Source organism: Sardina pilchardus, chromosome 9 (genome assembly GCF_963854185.1).
Source record: "Sardina pilchardus chromosome 9, fSarPil1.1, whole genome shotgun sequence".
Lineage (NCBI taxonomy): Eukaryota > Metazoa > Chordata > Actinopteri > Clupeiformes > Clupeidae > Sardina > Sardina pilchardus.
Window position 1 is genome coordinate 21,367,755 of NC_085002.1, and position 20,366 is coordinate 21,388,120.

At 46.4% G+C, this 20,366-nt stretch overlaps 1 protein-coding gene across 6 annotated transcripts in view; it reads right to left on the bottom strand.

Annotated features, from left to right (window-relative positions):
• Window positions 1-20,366, bottom strand: part of atp2b4 (ATPase plasma membrane Ca2+ transporting 4) — a 57,417-nt gene that overhangs the window by 10,102 nt on the left and 26,949 nt on the right. For 5 of the 6 annotated variants that reach the window (XM_062546300.1, XM_062546305.1, XM_062546301.1 and 2 more), the window contains exons 5-20: window positions 18,743-18,868; window positions 18,093-18,215; window positions 16,944-16,979; window positions 13,889-14,068; window positions 12,812-13,026; window positions 12,079-12,321; window positions 10,871-11,115; window positions 10,358-10,592; window positions 9,081-9,260; window positions 8,304-8,391; window positions 7,587-7,693; window positions 6,239-6,430; window positions 5,001-5,214; window positions 4,260-4,471; window positions 3,643-3,750; window positions 1,779-1,961 (exon numbers count right to left, since the gene is read on the bottom strand). In XM_062546300.1, the coding sequence (XP_062402284.1) occupies window positions 1,779-1,961; window positions 3,643-3,750; window positions 4,260-4,471; window positions 5,001-5,214; window positions 6,239-6,430; window positions 7,587-7,693; window positions 8,304-8,391; window positions 9,081-9,260; window positions 10,358-10,592; window positions 10,871-11,115; window positions 12,079-12,321; window positions 12,812-13,026; window positions 13,889-14,068; window positions 16,944-16,979; window positions 18,093-18,215; window positions 18,743-18,868 (2,687 nt within the window). The remainder of the gene's footprint in view (window positions 1-1,778; window positions 1,962-3,642; window positions 3,751-4,259; window positions 4,472-5,000; window positions 5,215-6,238; window positions 6,431-7,586; window positions 7,694-8,303; window positions 8,392-9,080; window positions 9,261-10,357; window positions 10,593-10,870; window positions 11,116-12,078; window positions 12,322-12,811; window positions 13,027-13,888; window positions 14,069-16,943; window positions 16,980-18,092; window positions 18,216-18,742; window positions 18,869-20,366) is intronic. The other variant, XM_062546304.1, reaches the window with a different exon arrangement.

Sequence of the window (20,366 nt, forward strand, 5' to 3'; positions counted from 1 at the left end):
TTACACACACACACACACACACACAACACACATACACATACACACACACACTCTCTCTCTCTCTCACCACATCGCAAACCTTCAACTAGCCATGATCAAAGCGCCTGCGTTGTGGAAAACAGTCAGTGGAGAAATAAACAACTATTGAAATAAAAAAATAAAAAAACATGTCCAGCTTCAGCTTCACGTCGTCAACATTGGAGACAAAAATAGAGAAATGCAATGCAGCCTGGAAGGATGGGACAGCCTTGGACTTTCTTCAGCAGGAAGGGGATAAACAGCTTATAAATAAGCAACAGTAACCTTGCTTACGTACAACAAGTCCTCACAAACCCTGTTGTCCTTAAACCTGGGCCACCTCCTCAAAACCCACCATGTACATGGATGCAAAAAAATAAATCCTTCAGTGAAAAAGACAAACATTTTTTTATGTATAATTCCTGTCTAAGCTCATCATTCCACGGTAAAAATGGACACTCCTACACTGTACCTCAAACAACAGAAAGGCAAAGACAAGACAATGTGTCAAAATGTCTTTTCCAAACGAGAAAATGAAAATGATCATAGAGAGGGAGAGAGAGAGAGAGAGAGAGAGAGGGAGGGAGAGAGAGAGAGAGAGAGAGAGGAAGAAACATGTGAAACACACACACACACACACAGACATGGTGACAGGTGCTGTCTGTGTGTGGGTCACAGTAGGTGTGTGTTCCCTCTCTGCCCCCACATGGGGGCAGCGCAAGCCAGTGCCAGGTACGCGTTGGAATAAACATGTGTGTCAGTTTGTGTGCATGTCAATGTGTGTGTGTGTGTGTGTGTGTGTGTGTGTGTGTGTGTGTGCGTGTGTGTGTGTGTGTGTGTGTGTGTGTGTGTATTTGCCTGTGTGTGCCTGTTTTCCTGTATCTGTGTGTTTCTGTATGTCCAGAGAGAGAAAGAAAGAGAGAAAAAAAGAGAGAGAGAGACAGAGAGAGAGAAAGAGAGAGATGAGACATAGGAGAGAGTGAGTGAGTGGGTTTGTGTGGGCTGCAGCTCAAATGCTTGTCAGCGGGAGGCTTGCCTTTTCAGAGAACCCACCCCTGGGACGAGAGCCGACGTTGGGGGGTTCAGCCGCGCTAGTAAACACCATGCAGCTGGAGCCCCGGCAACACACACGCTCCCCAGCCCTGACGAGGAAGGTGCCATTTCCAGCACGCCTCACTTGGTGCATCGATGCTGGCAGGCGCCGGGGAGAAACCAACGCGTAACCTTCAGTCATGTTAGGTAGGTGGCAAGCACCAGCTACTAAGCTCGCCGAGGCTTGTCTCTGGAGAAAATGCCTCTCGCAGTGCTCCCTAATCCGCGCGATAACGCGAAAGCTGCGAAATGCAAACTGGCGTGAGAGCCGGTGTCGTGAAGCACACAAAGAATAACGTTGGCAATACGAAATATTCTAAACAAACTGTGGCCCACAATCCATGTCTGACGGCCAAACCTGAGAAATAAACGCCGTTGTGAAAACATTTATCAGAAAAAGGCTGGCCATATGTGCAACATAGCCGTGATGGTGTTTGCTGTGAGAGGCTCTGAGGTTGGCTAATGGATCTCTCCATCAGCTCTGAGCTTCTCTTGGGGATCATTGTGGTAATGCAGTGAATATATTGAGGAGTGGGAGAGAGAAAGGGCTGGACGCTTCCCCCGAGCCAAAGACGACGGAAGCTGTTCGTCTCAAAGCCTGTGTGGACAGAGAGTGGCGTTATAGTCAGGCGATGGAGGGCCGGGAGGGAGGGGAGGGGAGCGCATACCTGCGTCTGGATGCGGTTGAGTCCTCGGAACCAGAGGATCTGGCCGCGGCGGAGCTCCATCTCGGCGTGGTCGATCTCGTCCTCTCCCTCGATCATCTCCTCCTCGTGCATCTCGGCCTTGGTGATGCCGTGGCCGGCCTCCTTCAGGAACTTGAGGCGGTGCGTGGGCACGGCCGAAATGAGCTGTGGACGGACGGAGGGAGGGAGGGCACAGCAGAGAGGTCAAACAACGTACACTGGACAGTGGACACTGGAGGACATTCACAGAAGAATGTTCACCTCTGGGTTCTAATGTGTCAGAATCTCATGAGGATGTTTGGGTCTTTTGTCTTATATGGAAGGAGGAAGAGAGAATCAGGGAACATTGAATTAAGAATACAATAAAATACTTTCCATTGTATTCTCATTACTATTATGACAATAGACTTCAACTTCAACTGAACTGAACTCTGTAACTGTTCAAGTATTCTCCTTCACGGTGGTATCTTTTCTATTAGCTTGATGGCAAGGGCATGGCCAAGGGCAAAGCTTTCACCGCATCAACTGATTTTGTATAACTCATTTTGTATGACCCACTGCAATTCATGCATATGTGTGCAAGTGTTGTATAATGAATAAGTCTGGATTCCAGCAAGGTTACTATTGAGCCAGCAGCCACAGTGGTCCAATTTAATGGGTACCTTTGTGATTTTTAATACTGGAACTTGACCCTGACCATAATTCTACTGAAACTATTTCCCAGAAATAACCCACATCGATGTTATTTTTTCAATACCAAGATAGTGAATGGGGAGGCTCCAGTTTAAAAAAAGGCACTTAAAATAAAATAAAAAAAACATAAAACGTATCACATATTAAGTCCTTGTCAAGCCACTATAATTTTTTTTCCACCAAATTATTTATGCTAATTGCTTCAAATACGATCAAAGGCATGGCCTCAGAGTTAACCCTCGGTGGGTATTTTTGACAAAAATCCCAAGCGTGTGCAAAAAGGAGAACATGCATATCACGTCTCGTACAACATGTACGAGTGTTTTGATGCCAGCGCTGATGCCAGTTCCCCTGCTGCACCGCACCCGGGCGTACGTGGCATTTCAACATGCGCGGCGCGAGGACGCAGGGGGCACGTTGGCGCGCTGCAGTGGGAGTTGCTCGCAAAGTTCCTTCTCCCCCCTCGGGAGGGGGCGGGGGGGGGGGGGGGGCGCATGGGTAAATGTGGGACAGCTCCATATCTGGCACGGCGACGGCCATTACCAGGGTGACGCGTAGAAAGGCCCTTTTTATTCGTCATTATTCATCCTGTCACCGAGCAGTTTACTTTAGCGAGAGCGCACAGAGTCAAAACCCTTCTGCCAGACTGAAGAAGCACTTGGCCTCGATGGCAACAGGGTGTTTCTGTAGAAAGAATTTTGGCTTCTCGAGTAGTGATAAATGACTATTTTCCTCTTGTATCAAAGTGTCTTTGAAATGTGTATTTTGAAATCCTCTTTGTGCTTGCTCAGGTTTAGTGCTGAAAGGAACGTCAGAAAATGAATAGCAGAAAGAAATACTGCATGTACTGCATCTGCTGTTAGCGTGTCACGTTAATACATTCTGTAGCAGACACGGCAACAAGCCTAAAGAACCGAGCCATGATTTTCTATATATATATCCTTCAACACACAAACACCTCTCTTGCCTCTGCAGTCACACAACCTGCAAATCACATCGCATGTGCTACCGTAACCATGGTGATGATGTCATGAGCTTAACTGAGAGGAGTATCTTTAACATCACGTGCGGTGGCTGGCTAGGCTGCAACGCTGGCGTTGTCTCCTGTGCGCTGTGTTAACTTGCACGCTAGTGGCCACAGTGGAGCTCTTACCTGACCCCAGAGCAGCTCGCCGACACCGATGAACACACACCAGAGCCACTGGTCAATGGTGAGCGCCGTGCAGGAGAAGGGCTTTCCCCCAAACTGAATGATGACAATCTGTGACGGACAAAAAGAAGGCACCATCATCAGACAGGTGTTTATTGAGCAGCTTCAACCTGGGCTAACCATTCAACAGTAAGATACTGGAAATGGGGACAGAAATAAAATCAATGACCTTGGGGTCGTACTGATATCCACCATCTGACAATGACCAAATGGCATCTATGTGCCAGAAGCCGTGAATTAGAATAGAATAGAATAGAATAGAATAGAATAGAGTAGAATATAATAGAACAGAATAGAATAGAAAAAAAACTTTAATTGCCACACAACAATCTTGGTGGTATTTTTTTGCAGCTCAGTCCGACGGGTGGGGGTTGGGGTGGGGTGGGGTGGGGGGGATAAGTAGCAGGAGGCAATAAAATAAAGAAATAAGTAGAGTTCTTCCGGATCTTCAGGAGTTCAGGAGTTCTAATTGCTGAAGGGTAGAAGGTGTTGTTGAAGCGAGTTGTTCCAGTCTTCAGAGATCTCTAGCGTCTATCTAATCACCGTAAAAACCCAATTACCTGGATAACAAACGTGCCCAGGACCACCGAGCAGAAGATGGGGTTGCGGTAGATGCTCTCGAACACGTTCCTCTCGCCGTGGATCTTGCGCGCGTTGATCTCGTTGAAGAGCTGCATCATGACGAAGACGTTGAAGATGATGGTGTAGTGTTCGGAGGGGGGCGCGTGCAGGGGCACGTTGCGACCGCTGTCAATGTCGAAAATCTTCTCTCCTATTCAATGGAGGGGGAGGGGCGGTTAATAGCACAGAAATTACAGAGAGATAATGAGATTAAGAGTGTGTCTGATCCCAACCCCAGGCACAGGGTCAGATCTAGGACAAGCATACTGGAGAAATGAGGGATTTTCCCCACACTGACTTCAATTGTGCTCGTGTTTAATGGGCCAGTGTCTCAGCCATGTGGTCAAAGAGACTAGTTCATTACGCCGGAATGTGAATGTCCGGGTGGAGATATTTATTTTTCTTTGAATCTTTTTTTTTTTTTTCACTGATAAGAGTTAATAATGCACTTCATCTTGAACTTGACAGCAGCAGCCGGCCACGAGGCTGAGAGGCCTAATGGCCGTCACATAAAAATTCACACAAATGAACCCACACAACCGTTTGACAGCCGACCTGCCCGAGGGGGGGTTGACAAATGTAGTTGCCTCCATTTCGCTCTCTTGCGTTTCAAAAACACAACACTTCAGAGATGACAAAAACAACCACAACAACAACAACCACAACAACATCAACCTCACCGGCAAACAGCAGAGTGAAGATGATGGTGAGCTGATAGACGGCGTGGCCCAGGATGTTCTTCATCATGGTGCGGGAGATGAGGGGCTTGTTGCGGCCGTAGGGCTTGCGCAGCAGCAGGGACTCCGTGGGCGGCTCCGTGGCCAGGGCCAGAGAGGCCAGCGTGTCCATGATCAGGTTGACCCACAGCATCTGCACCGCCTTCAGGGGAGAGTCCTGCAGAGAGACCAGAGAGGGTTAAAGCGGAGCGAGAGGCGCAAACGTTCCATCATTTCCGCGTTCCGTCTTCACAAGGGGGAGGGGGGCTAAATCCCCCTTTAAGCAGACCTGCTAACATTCGAAATGCACTGCTTGTGTGGGTTGCCGTTCTGACAGACCGGAACTGTTTTTTTTTGCTTCCATAGAGATGCATTACGTTGCTCTATCTTGTCAATATTTAAGGATCTTTGGAGAGACCCACACCATGCCCCAAAAGCCCCCCCCCCCCAACACATGAGTTTCCAGGGCACATCAGCAGAGATGCAATTCTACCTTATTTGCTTTTGTGGATTAGCCATTTTGGCAGTTCCCCCAGTAAGCACACAGGATTTGTTTTTTTGTTTGAGGTGGCAAAATGCACACTTGAACGCATCTGTTTGCTAACAGCCAGAATTGTTTCAACCGGGGAGAGAGAGAGAGAGAGAGAAACACTGGGGCGCCATGCCACGTTTCATTACTTTTGTGTGAATTCAAACCATTTCACAGTAGCTTACACAAGAGTATCTGAACATGCATTTTCTTTTAGCAGTCAACTCAATTTAATAGACTACCGAGCACTTGTCACTATTTTTCCCCTCTCAAAATGATGACACTTTTCCACCGTGGGCTACGGCGCCAGCATCTGGGGGAACGTCTCGGACTCTCTGTACTTCCATATCTGTGGCTGGACTGGGACAATAGCCCAGACGGCATCGAACTTGGCCACGGCGGAGACATTTAAGACTGAACTATGACGTGACGGTCGGAGCGAGACTCCCATGATGGTTTCAAAGAGCTCTTTTTCAGAACTCCCCTGTGGCAAACGCTCCTCTCTTGGTGGATGTCCCTGATATTCTAAGTCCTAATAAAAATAGAACAGAGACTGCTGCACTGTCCCTCTTTCCTACCCCCAAATGAAAAGTAATGGGCCAGCCACTATCCTCGGTGGAGAAAGCAACCAACAACCAAAAGACCCCCCCCAAAAAAAGAGAGAGGACATTACCTGCGTGATGCAGGCGCCAGTGAAGGCGACTATGACGGCCACCACGTTGACGGTCAACTGGAACTGCAGGAACTTGGAGATGCTGTCGTAGACGTTGCGTCCCCACATCACGGCCTTGACGATGCTGGTGAAGTTGTCATCTGTAAGGATGATGTCAGACGCCTCCTTGGCCACATCTGTTCCAGCGATACCCTACAGATGGAGAACGGACGCAAGGTGATTTAGCAAATCACAGTGACGCCTAGTTGGGGCCAGATTGGTGAGAAGCGCATTAACATAACTTACTAGAAAAACAAACGGACTGATTGTTGTATTATGGATATTATTTAAGGGTAAGGCTGAACAGTCAAACGGCAGTCACATTTGAGTTCAAACCTACCATCTTATGACGTGTGTGTTTTAAGAGTCAGGACCAATTAAAAGATAATTAACTAGGCTGACATGAAAGAGGAAACAAAGAAAAATATGAAAAGTATAAAATCCCGACGATAACAAATTGGAGAAATTGTCACTGAAGTGCAGTCTGTCAAAGGAGAAGAGCAGAATGTAATGACTTTTATCATAACAGATGAAAAAAAAAATCGACACAATCAAAACACGACGAGTAACAAAGAGATAAAAATGCAATTTCACCATGGATTTATCTAAAAGCACACGAGAAATGTTCATTTGTATGAATTTAATCTATAGAGAGCATTTCCAGCAAGCATCAGCAAGGCTTTCACTATTATTGCATTATTTCATTTTCATTAAATAGGAAACAGTATTAGTATGCTAAGACAGTAGCACTATAGTCAGTGGCAGTGTCACTCTCAGTTACTGCATTAGTGACTGTGCTCTGTTGTGTCGCCTAGAGACCGTTTCATTATCAGTATATCCGTAAAGCACCGCGATGGATTTCTGATCTCACAGTGACCTGGCCTCGTTACAGGTGATCACACATTTTCTGATATCTACGCATATAACCCAATCCTTTAATGTAGCCACCATTAGGCTCATAGAAAGGATGGCAACCTTACAAACGACTAATTAGACTTAAAGGTCCACAACAGCGCCGTAATCACAGGTTCCATTATTGTATACGGACCGTGTCTGCTCAGCAGATCACGCGTCCGTTTCAGCAGTGGATTGCAGCTGACGTGCCACACAGACAGCAGGGGGAAAGAGACCTCCTTGTGAATGTCACAGACACCGATAAAACATGCTTTACAGCATCCAGAGGAGAGAGAGAGAGAGAGAGAGAGAGAGAGAGAGACAGAAAGAGAGAGAGACTGAGAGAGAGAGAGACAGAAAGAGAGAGAGAGAGAGAGAGAGAGAGAGAGAGGGTGGCTCAAATGGCACGCGTTACCATGGCGAATCCCACGTCGGCCTTCTTGAGAGCGGGGCCGTCATTGGTTCCGTCTCCTGTCACGGCGACGACCTGTCTGGTCTCTCCGACTGTGCTGTCGATGATGCCTGCAGGACAGAAAGATGTCTGGCCTCAACTCTCCGTCAACCTTCAACGGTGTCACGGCACGCTTTACGCTTCACATTAAGTTTTTTCCAGAAAAATACTCTACAGCTATTATATGTCTTCAATGTGCTTTATATTATGTGTGTTGTATTTATGCAAAAAGAAAGCAAAATCCACTTTGCAATAAATACCACTGTCATTTTTTGTTGGCCAAATGTTAAGCAAATGTTTATACTTGATATCTAGCCGCCCCCCCCACCCGCACAAGATCAATGAGCTATAGAAAAGACACTTGGCTTTCATACAGGAAAACACCATAAAGAAAGTTTGGACTGTTTCCCCGGCCTGTCTCAGAGCACAGTGAGTGTTTGATGAAGTGGCGGAGCGGGGGGGGGGGGGGGGGGATCCTCCTCTCCCGCCCACCCAAGGGCTCGGCCTGTGACAGTACTTCAGATGCTCCACAAGTTATGGCTGTGTGTGTGTGTACAGGGTGACTCAGTAAAACAAGCAGACTTTCATGAAGCCCCAGGGGGGCGGCAGATCAGGCGGTGTGCTTTTTTTTCCTTTTTTTTCTGAAAAATGATCATTTAAAAGCTTTACTTTTCTTCTCACCTTTGACCAGAGTGTGTTTGTCTGTGGGGGAGGAACGAGCCAGCACACGCAGTTTGGGCCACACCTTGTCTAAGCGCTCTTGCTCCACCTAGGGGAAAAACAGCACGGATGAAGAGCTTTTCGGGCCTGCGTAAGATACCTGCTTCAAAGTGTTGCGTCAGGAACTGATGTGTGCAACTGCATCGGCTGTGAAACTGGGCGACACCAACTGAAGTGAAACGACTAAATCTCGTACGATTACACGTTCCGCCAAGCGTAAACATTTGTGATCACTGCAAAACAAAGATATTCTGAAATTAAAAAAACAGGGTTGCGTGCCCCTATTTGTAGCAAATTAAAGCAATCCGTTGTAATTTTTTTCCCCCAGTCCCCAGGGACAGCAAAGACAGTGGAGCTCAGCATTATCATGTGACAAAGTTTGGAGCCGAGGCTCAAACAAAGATTCTTTGGAGAGCGGTTTGTCAGTTCGCCAGAGGCTATGGAAGTCTTCGCCATAGCAACAAGTGGCCCCTGTGGACAGGGAGGGAGGGAAAAAAAACAGCAACGTTTCCAAATAATGTATTCTGACTTCCAGATACAACTTGTTTTCCCGTCGCGGAAATTCAAAACGGCCAGACACAAGTGCTGCATACGCTGTTTCACACACAAGAGAGGAGACCAATGCGCCTCGGAGGATCTTTGTGCGGTGTGTGTTTTTGAATTTGAAGCCCGGGAGCAGGAAACGATGATGCAAGCCAAATAAGGCGCGTTGAAATCGGGGTTTGATGCGCGCCTCACCTCCCCCTTGTCGTTGCGGATCTGCCTGTTGAACTCCTTGCCCTCCATGCACAGGAAGTCCTCGTTGGGCAGCAGGATGCCGCACTTGGTGGCGATGGCGCGTGCCGTGTTGATGTTGTCCCCGGTCACCATGCGCACGGTGATACCTGCCCTCTGGCACTTGGAGATGGCATCAGGCACCTGGTGAGAGACACAAAGCAACCATAGCAACCATAATGGTCCTCTATCAGAGCTCACAATGCCAACTTGTTCCCCAGCTTGGAGAGGGACTCTCAAACAAGACACTGGATTAAAGAGTGTGTCCATTGTATTTCAGCAAAGTCTGGATTCAACACAATCCTGTTCCCCTGATATGGTGATATGGTACAAAATACCCCACCAGACACTGCATCAGTCAGTCACCCAGGGCAGAGATGTTTCACATTTAAGAGCATCATGTTTACATGTTATATTTTAGCTCTATTATTAGAAGTATACCAAGAAGCAACAACTTGAGTTATATTGCAACAAATGCCATTGACTACATGTTATTACTAGTTTCATTCACAAAACACCTATAATGAACAACATTTTAGATTGGATTTTACACCGTGGAAAATAATAGCTAGCTAAAAAAGCAATGTTATTGATATGGCACTGTTATCTAATCATGATGCAAAACTCATTCATGGTTATAAAACCGAATATACATTTGAACAAGGTGTCAATTAATTTTAAGTCCAATCTAATCTGTTGATATCGCTTGAGAGGATGATTGTGTTGCTTTATTGCGTAAGTGTGCTTTTTATGTGAGGATTTTCAAATGGAGTTTCTAAATACAAACATTAGGGTGGGGGGAAATGAACTCTAACAGCTGTCTGATACAGCTGTAAATTGAACTTATAGCTCCCATGGCAACGCAAACAAGGAGCATGTCTATTGCGGAATACGGAGCATGAGGGCAAATCCTCCACCATTAGACCAAAAGACCACTGATCTACAGCCCTCCGAATCAAAACCCACCCCTGCTCACAAATCACAACATTTGCCCAGGCGCATGATTCATGGCGTGCGCACAGTCCTAATGGCAGAATCATTCGTCATTGTGTGGGAGCCCCCGCAGTTCCTTATTGCAATCATTAGAATCCCAGGCCCTCACTGAAGCATATTCTATCCAGACACACTGCTTCATTCGGATTGATTCATACCCCCGGCCCTATATAGACACGGCCATTAGAGGGAAAACCCCCTCGTGGCCTCGCAGTGCAGCCAGGGTGACGACGGCGTTATCGTCTCACCTCCGGCCGGACGGGATCCTCGATGCCCGTCACGGCGATGCACGTCAGGTCGTTGAGGATCTCGGCCTCGGCGTCCCAGTTCGGCTCCACCTCGCCGGGAAAGTCCCGGTAGGCCACGCAGATGGTCCGCAGCCCGTTGCACGCCATCGGCTCGATGACCTTGCGCACCATCTCATCACGGTCCTTGGGCTTGAAGGGCTTGGGCACACCCGTGGTATCAAGAATCTGAGAGCACCTGGAGGGAGGAAAATATATAATATAATATAATATTACTGTATATTATATAATGTTATATAAATTATGTTATTAGTGGGCTTGCTCTAGCAAGTCCACAGCATTGGCAAAAGCCATTTGGCCCACTCTCGCAGCTACTTGGAGATGCATTTCTAGTATTATATTTATATTATAAATTGTATTATAATATTATGTATTTTATATTACATTATATCCTATAAAAACTAGAGGATGAAGCAGACAACAGAGAGTGCAAAAATGCCGTGCGTCTTTCCGTACTTGCGCAGGACGATCTCGGAGGCGCCTTTGCTGTACATGCGGTAGCCGGGGCGGTCGGTGTTCTTCAGCACGGTGCTCATGCTCTTGCGGGCCGAGTTGAAGGTGTACACCTTGTAGAGCTTCTCCTCGGGCACCTCCTCGCGGATGGGCTGGTAGTCCCGCTTCAGCTCCAGCACCAGGCCCAGCAGGGAGCACTCGGTCTTGTTGCCCACGTGCCGCGGCAGGCCACCCTCCTTCTCCGGAGGCTATAGGGTGGCACAGGAGAGAGCAACAGCAAATAGCAGGTTAGCACTAGCATCTGTTAGCCTCTTGAGGCTTTCTTTTGAAGCATCAGACATGCCCATCCCCCATCGAAACAAACAACAGCATTATGACAGGAAGCTCATTATACATACATTCTAATGTGACAGGGATATTTTATGACAGACAGCTGGACAGATACATGCATGCCTGCTTTCTCTCAGGCACATACGCGGCTGCAAAGGGAAGTTTAAAATGCTATTATATTTCAGGCTGTGCCTCGCTGTCCTGTCTGATGTTCTGGGAAATGCCAAGCGCCGCCTACAGCCTGACAGACGGCTCAGATGTACGGCTAAAGCTCAGGCGTCCATCGGACCCTGTCATAGCCGAGCCCATTAAATCAGACCGTCATGGTGGCAGAGCCAGCTGTAACCTTCAATGGTGAGTTACAGTTTGTTTGGCTGCTGTGCGATAGGCTGACGGTATATCTCCACCGCCAGAGGGGGAATAAGCAGCAGCTGACTCACACGCTTACAAGCAGGCAGCAGTATGGAGAATTAAACCCCACTAGCTGGCTCACTCAGTGCCTGACAGAACCTGCCATTAGAAACTGCAGTCATCAGTGTCAGTTAGTCAACCATGTATTTTGAAGCATGCTAATGCCAAATTTGTCACCTTAATTATTAATTCCTTCAACTAAAAAAAAGATAAACTTCAAATGTTATGACTGAATCAGATACATTTGATTTGAATGACTCATATGGCCTCTTATGTGGTTTCTCCGTTTCCTCATTTCTTATTTTTGTCCATTTCCATGTTTTTTCCCCCCATTTTTTTTGTCTGGAGGTTCTTTCACAGATCTAGAGGATCTCATGGCTATAAAAGGGACCTTGGAGAGAAAAAAAGGATAAAAGGATGTGAAAACAATCTCTGAAAAGAGCGTGTTTCTTGAAGTGGTCGCCTCTTACCAGGATCTTGGAGGTGTAGGCCGAGTTGATGGAGATGCTGTTGACCAAGACTTCCAAGGTCTCGGGCTTGATGGCCTCGGGGTCAGGAACCGAGGAGTAGTGTGTGCCACCGATGTACGCTTGCACCACCGTCATGCGATTCATGGTGAGCGTGCCAGTCTTGTCGGAGCAGATGGCCGTGGCGTTGCCCATGGTCTCGCAGGCGTCCAGGTGCCGTACCAGGTTGTTGTCCTTCATCATTTTCTGTGAGAACCAGCGGCATGATTAAAGTTGCCTTAAACCATAAACCCTTAGTAATTACAAACAAGAGTTCCAAAGCAACACTAAGGCTATTATCATCAACACTCTCCCTGCATGATTGAACAGATCATTGAACAAAGCACATTTCATTTCATGACTAGGAATGAGTTTTTAGCATTCTCGTTGTAGTCAGTACAGGAAAAAGAGCCCAAACGTCTGTCAATGCTGTAAATTCAGTTCAGTTCAATGCAGTCAATTCAATTCAGTATGTGCTTGACAAAAAAAATCTGGTGGTATGACATCAAATCAAATAAGCTATTCTGTTACATTTCTGACACTTGTCAGAAGTGCATAATTTACTTTTGCAGCAAGAGCCCAACCTGCAGCTTACTGCTACTAACAGCTAGCTTTGACATACAGCAACTACACTGAAGACGCTAAGGGATGCAGCTAGCTCCAGAACCTCTCCTTATTATGGCTGTATAGCGCTCACCTTAACCGAGTAGGCCAGGGAGATGGTGACAGCCAGGGGCAATCCCTCAGGCACTGCCACCACCAGCACAGTCACGCCGATGATGAAGAACTTGACGAAGAACTGGATGTAGATGGGTGTGCACTCCTGCGTCCAGGTGCGGCCCTGGACGGCGAAGGTGTCGATGACGAAGTAGAGGATGAGGATGACGACAACGAGCGCCGACATGATTAGACCTGGCAGCCAGAAGAAGAGGAAGAACGACAAAAGCTTGCATGGATATGGGACTTCATCAAGGCACGCTAAGCGCTTTACACTTCAACAATTACCACCAATGTGTAGCACCCTCCTGGGTGATGCACAGCAGCCATTGGCCAGGTTTCCCAGATTCGTTAAGAAGCTCTTAAGTGCTAAGAACGTCTTAGGAGCGTTCTTAGAAAGTTCTTAGAGCGCTCCTAAGAAGTTCTTAGCACTTAAGAGCTTCTTAATGAATCTGGGAAACCCGGCCATTATGTGAGAGAACGCTAAGCACTCCCCAGCTTAAGATGGAGAGTGAGTGAATGAATGAATGAGTAAATGACACTGGGGTGCCTGACTGAATGAGTCAGATTGGAAAAATTAGTCAGGACATGAGGGAAACCCCGGACTCTTTGCAATAAGTGCCATGGGACCTTTAATGACAACAATGAGTCAGGGCCTCAGACACTCAGTGAGTCACAGAAGACACTGTCCATTCAAGCGGTGTCTCGATGGGCAAAGATGACCGGTTGCTGTGGCTACTCTTCCATTACGTCATTCAAACAATAATATTTTTTTTTTACTGATCAAAAGAAATGGGTGTCTCCATAATTCTGGCCTCTGGACCATCAACGGATAAATTACTCTTTTGAAAAGTAAAGACATTTACAGGATCTTCCCCTCTATGAAAATCTAATTTTTCACCCTCTCCCAATTATGTCTCTCAGATGTGTGCGACTACTTTGAACTTTAAAGGTGACCTTTAAAACTGAAGTGTCTTTCAACTTGGACAAAGACTCGTCTCGCAATTAGCTAGCTGCTGACGACGACGGCGGCGGCTCGAGACGGACGCTCACTGACCTGCCTTCCCGATCTGCACGGCCAACCGTGTCAGCTTGCCCTGCAGCACGGACTTCTCCTTCTTGGTGACGTTGACCTTCTTGACCTCCTTCTCCTCCTTCTCTTCCTTCTCCTCCAGCTCGGCGCCTTCCTCGCTCTTGAGGGGCTGGATCTCCAGAGCAACGCCATCCTGGGTCTTAGCTGAGGGGGTGGCGGTGAAAGCAGGAGGATTCGAATGGAGGTAGAGGGGGTTACATGAGAAGGGAGGTGGTGGTGGTGGTGGTTGGGAGGGGGGACAGAGAGGCAGAAAGCACAGACAGAAAATGTGAGTCACAAATTGGATGTGCTTTGATAAGTGTCATGTTGGGCTAGAGAGGAAAGGCAAGAGAAAACAATGTCAGACAGTCAACAACGCCGTCAGATACTGATCTGTTGTTGCTTGAGAGGCGCAGTCAAGCCCTACGCGATGATATTCCTCGTGTTTACTGGGCTACCAATTTCACGCTGGCAGATTTTCCATTCAACATTCAATGTTCCTGGAATGGCTTTACAACCCATTTGCCAGGTTAGAGGATTCAGCATTGTATAGAACTACACCATTCTCTATGATATATTGTTACTCTATAAGCAACTAACCTCTATATAATAGAAACAAATACGTTATACTTAACAGTGAATGGCAGCTCCACAGACAATGTCAGATCACATTTACACTTTACTGTAGTTGTGCAGGGCCATTTAACCAAACATCTCATCTTCAAATGTGACACAAACATGACAGATCATACGATATGACACTTAACTAAATAAAAACGGAACTAGTCTGTTTCCAGTGTGTGTTGCAATCTGACCAGTGAACCGGCACACAGTGACAAAACTGATTAGAGAGAAGTGGACAAGAGCGACTGAGACCAGAGACGCCGGTAAACAGAAGCACACACAACGAGGAGGGAGAGGAGGAGGAAGAGGAAGCCTGAGTAACATACAACTCACACAGCGGTACAACACATAGGCAGTTACGAACCAACACGCACATAGTAACATAAAAACAGAGAGAGAGAGGGAGGGAGAGAGAGAGAGAGAGAGGAGAGAGGGGGAGAGCATAGGTTGACAATCTCCATTTTTTTGCAACACAGACCAGATAAGAAAACGACGGTGAGACTGAGAGGAATGTGAAGAAGAAAAATTAAGATCACACAAGAAGAAACTGTAAGAAGATCAGAACAGACAGCATGATGCTCCTGAACACACCCTAGAAGGAGGCAACAGTAAAGGAAAAGAAAAAAAAAAACAATTAACAGATACCAAAATAAAAGACACTCCATGACACTCCACAGCCAATTGATTTCTGCAAGGGTGCAACTCCCACTTTAGCCTTTTCCTAGTGCTGCTGCACACACACACACACACACACACACACACACACAGACACACACATAGTTATATCTGTCTATCTATCACAGGGATCACACACACACACACACACACACTCTCTCTCTCTCTCTCTCTCTCTCTCTCTCTCTCTACTTAATTAAGTCTGCATTACAGGGGTGGCACAGTTCTTTGTTCCTTCACTTGTTATGCCTTTCACGACCGAGTCATTAGTGAAAACACACTGAGACACTCAGCCAAAGACCATAACGGCTATAAAAAGACATCTCAGCCCGCGCTCCCAGCGCAGTCCTTGAGGGACGACGGCTCGGCTCCCTTTTCACTCTCACGAAACCCCTGACACGCCTGCCCAACGGCAGTGTGGGGGACAGACTAGCACCGTCCTTTCCCCCCCTGTGTGTGTGTGTGTGTGTGTCTAAAGCAGATGCTCCATCCCAGAGGGGAGGGGAGGGTGGGAGGGTGGAGGGGTGCGGGGTGGAGGGGGGGCACAGTGAACAGCTTGTGGAGGGTGGATGCTCTCCCTGCCACTTGGAGAACATGTTGGCAAGACGAGGGAGCGTGGCAAGCGGCAGGACCGATATGGGCACAACCTTTGCTGAGTCCTTAACCCTTTACCTACCGTCCACACGTGCACCGTTCGATTCGTACACAAGGACCAATGTGGACCGAGCGCGAGTGGTCATCAGTGACACTGTTGCCAGCTGATTTCATGTAATCTGAATTATGCAATCTGACTCAGAGCGAGAAACGTTTGAAAAGAGTTGAAATCCGATTAGTGCCACTAAAAAGGTTCAGCAAAGGCACTCTTCAACACGTTGAGCCATCTCAAGCCATTTTTTTGTTGCTGTTTCAAGCCATGGGGACACCATTCTTACCCCAAAACAAAACAATCTAGCAAAGGAACATGGTTAAGCTCACTCTCCTTTGCAATACAGGTCACCTTGACCTTTGAAAAGGACATTTTACTGGGCCCTCTGTCAGACTGACAGATTCTTCTCACTGAGAGGAATTATTAGGCATCTGCCGCTCCACAGAAGAGAGGGGTTTGTAATGTCAGACGACTCGTAATACAAATATTATATATTATATATATAATAAATATTAATGAAAAAAAGGAAAACATATTGGTAAGGAGGAAATAAAAAAAAACAATTAATTACATTAAAGATCTTTAAAATAAACCAAATTATAAGTACAAGTATATACGTACATGTATATACCTACGTAAATAAGTACAAACAATAATAAATGTTATAAGTAGTAAATTGTGCTTTGTTACTGTTACTGTTTACAATTGGAATCATTTTTACTATTGTAATCTACAAGCCCTAGGTGTATGCTGTCTGTAAATTCATATACAAGCTCTTTGTAAAGAATTTCTTTGCGTAGTTTATTGCAAACAGAGATTTATTTATGTGCACTCATGACTCTGACTTCATCCACTCCGAACAGCCAAAGTGTTTATACAGCAGCACCGAGGCAGAGTAGAAAAGGCTTTGTGCTCAAGACAGATGAGAGTTGCACCCTTTCAAAGCTAAAAAGCCGGGCGCGAAAAAACCACCCTTGGGAACACGGCAAGAGAGAAGGGAGGGGGAAAGCGACAGTGCGAGCGGGAAGTGAGTGGGACACACAAGACTGTGAGACTGCTGGCTGGCTGGAATGGGGCGGGGGAAGGGGGGGTTACCTTTGTTGCGATTTTCAGGGGGTCCTTGTTTTTTACCTGTTCAAACAGAGAGAGGAGAGGGCGGGGCACTGATAACATGGCTTAAAGTAAAGAACAAAAACGGATAAAAGATCGAAATCAATACAACTTCACATGTGGTCATATGGGATTGAATATGTCATGTCAAGAGAGAGAGACATCAGGATTAAAGTTAATTTCTTTCCTTATGGAATCTCACTGTGGAAAACTAGCTAACTAGCCATCTTTTGTAGGTCTTTAAGTTTTGATAGTTTTTGATATTGTTGGCATTTAATTTCAAAAGATGTACAGTATACAGCATATGGCTTATAAAATGTCTTTATTCAGACGTTACATTATGTTCAATTATATTGTAAAACTGATTATAGTAATACAATGCTTTTGTAATCACTTTGGATATCAAAATGCAAAGGAGTGTTTGTTTGTTTGTTTGTTTGTTTGTTTGTTTGAAGACTACCTTCGGAACATACAGAGTCTCATTGCAAGACCTCTTTTCTCTCCTCTTGAAAACATATTCAGCCCATTAGGAATGAATGCTTTGGATTGAGAGCAAAAATATAAATATACAACAGAAATCAACAAAATTCAAGGGTTAGTATGGAACAAAACAAGACAAAATAACAGCCCTTCAGCCAATGTTGCTATGACACCTTTCTGCACCAGGCTCAGTGGAAATGGCACTAGCTTTCTGGATACTCGTCTTCACTCTGGTCTTGTCTTTTACTCTAGCTCTTCCAAAATACAATTTGTTGTACTTTTGTATTCATGTATTCATTGATGCCATTGTTTCCAGAATACAGATCTGATTCACATTCAGGGGGGGGTGAGCCAGATGATGAAAGCGACCATCAAGGAGCTGGGATCTTAAGAGATCCAGTCATTTCTGAATGACACGGGGGGAGGGTGGGGTAACAGTAAAGGAGCTAAGGAGCACTTCAGGTAAGCGTACGCAAACCTGAATGGCGAGTCATCGAAAGGGGGGGGGGGTCTTACCATGTAGCAGGGAGGCCTCCCATTGACTAACACGGGCACACACGTCAGGGAGAAAGGCTTTGTTGAAAGAGTACGTTAAGGGGTTGGGGGGAAGGGGGGGAAGAAGAAGGGGTTACCGGGAACGTCAGACACGCTTACCTTTCTTCACCTTCTTCTCCTCCTCCTCTCCGGCGCCCAAGAGGGTGAAGATGATGCCAGTCTGAGAGTTGAGCCCGATGGCGGTGACCACCATCCGACAAGACCCCTCCATCACATGAGTGCCTGGCAGCCGCAAAAGACGAGAAGGTTCACTCGTGTGCTTTAAACCAGAGACGTCAGTAATTAAGGATCTTTGTTTTCTGCTTTGAGGCTCACCTATTCATACTTGTAACAGGCTGAGGGCCATTTAAAAAGATCCCCAATGTTTGGTGACGTTGTTTAAAGTTGGAACGAATAACGTAACCAACTACTTTGATAGCTGCTTCTCAAGTTTTACTCTAAAGCATCTCATTTCTATTAGATTAGATTTATATTGCACTCTACTAAAAGAAAAATGAGTTCTTCATATTTCACAAACAAATTAGCTTCAACTTGAAAACATTTCTTGGTCCACTAGATTGGACTCTGGTGGTGACTAATGGGCCCCAGCCCAGTGGTTGAGAACCACTGCTCTATACATTTTATGTGCTAGCCAATGAAAGAATAGCACTTAAAGGATGAAGAATAAGACATTTACCAATTTAAGAGCCAATGTTTATCATGTGGTCACAGAAACACATAACAAGGCAAAATGGAACAAGCAAATTCACCAGACAACAGCATGGGGTCCTTTTCCATGGACTTCTTGATCTGGTCAGACTCCCCGGTCATTGAGCTTTCATCGATCTTGAGGTCATTTCCCTGGATCATCACTCCATCGGCGGGCAGCAGGTCACCTGTGACAGCAGAGCACCGGTGAGAACCACTCATGAGAGCGGAGCAGAGGACAGCCCGGCTCTATCAAAGACCACTTATCCTCATCATGTGAAAGAGAGGAGAAATACAATGCCCCTCAATACAGTGTCCCTCCACATAGTAATTCACCCAACTATTATCTTTTCCATCCATCCATCTATCCATCCATCCATCCATCCATCCATCCATCCATACATACATACATTCAGTACATACATTCAGTACATACATACATACAGTACATACATATACAGCGGCTTATACATTGATTTTGCAAAATTTCTTCAGCTATGAGGTTAATACATGGATGCAGTTAATATGGCATTAATATGGTTTTGTTTCTTTTTACTTGCATAAAACACTGCCCTGTGGCTTACGCACAATGCGGCTGATACACAGAAAATGACTGTATCTATCTAAAGTACGTTGGACATGCACTGAATATATTATATACTATAAGACATCATAGAAGCCAACCACAGCCTTTGTCACCTCAGAGAGAGTATCAGTAAATAAGGAGGGTGGTGAAAAACAAATAAAAACAACACCACTTAGTAGCTGCTGCTTTGACCCCGACGCCTGCTCTGCTGGTCTTGTGCAGGATCGCTGCCCACATGTTGCACTGAGGCTCGGCTAAGCTGCTTTGAGCTTGTAAAGGCCTCTGCGTGACACGCCGGAAGGGCTGTATGTAAGAACACACAAGCAGCACACAGCGCAGCGCAACAAGCTTCTTAGTCCTCAGCTGGGCCGTCAGGAAGGAGCTCCGTGACCCACAGCTGTGTGCTAATTCCCCCCTCGCGGTCACTCGATGGACATCACTCGAGTCAACCGACAGTGACAAGGGCTGGGGACAGGGGCCAGTGAATGACATTTGCTCTGGGGACGCCGGGCTCGACTCGCAGGGGACGGACTCAAGTGGAGTCCAGAGCTCGCAAAGGCAAATGAGCAGAACTGCATCGCAGATTCACAGCCTCGAGAGGCATCCATCTGAAAACATCCTCTGGTCCTCTTCCCCTCTCTTCTCTTCTCTCTCTCTCTCTCTCTCTCTCTCTCTCTCTCTCTCTCTCTTTCTCTCTTCCAATCTCTCTCTCTTCCTCTTTTTGCCCTCTTTCTCCCTTGCCCTGCAACTCTTGCAACTGATCCGTCTACTTTAGATCTGATCATCTAAATTCCTGCATCTGGCTGTGGCAGATGGGCCCCCTGTTCCAGAGTGAAGCTCCGCTCTAGTTTCATCTCTCCCAATCACTGGATTACCAACGCACAACGCAACCACTGCTGTCCTTCCTCGACGGAAATGGAGCCTCTGTGATATGGGACGCCATGTGTAACAGAGATTTTCTTTTCTCTATACAGAATACATCCTGTGCTACATGTATTAATTTCTTTTTCCGCGAAAAAAAAAACCAAACATGTCAGTGTTCACCAAATACTGTACAGAAGACATTGTTTTGTGCACTGAAACCAGATGATTAATCTGTG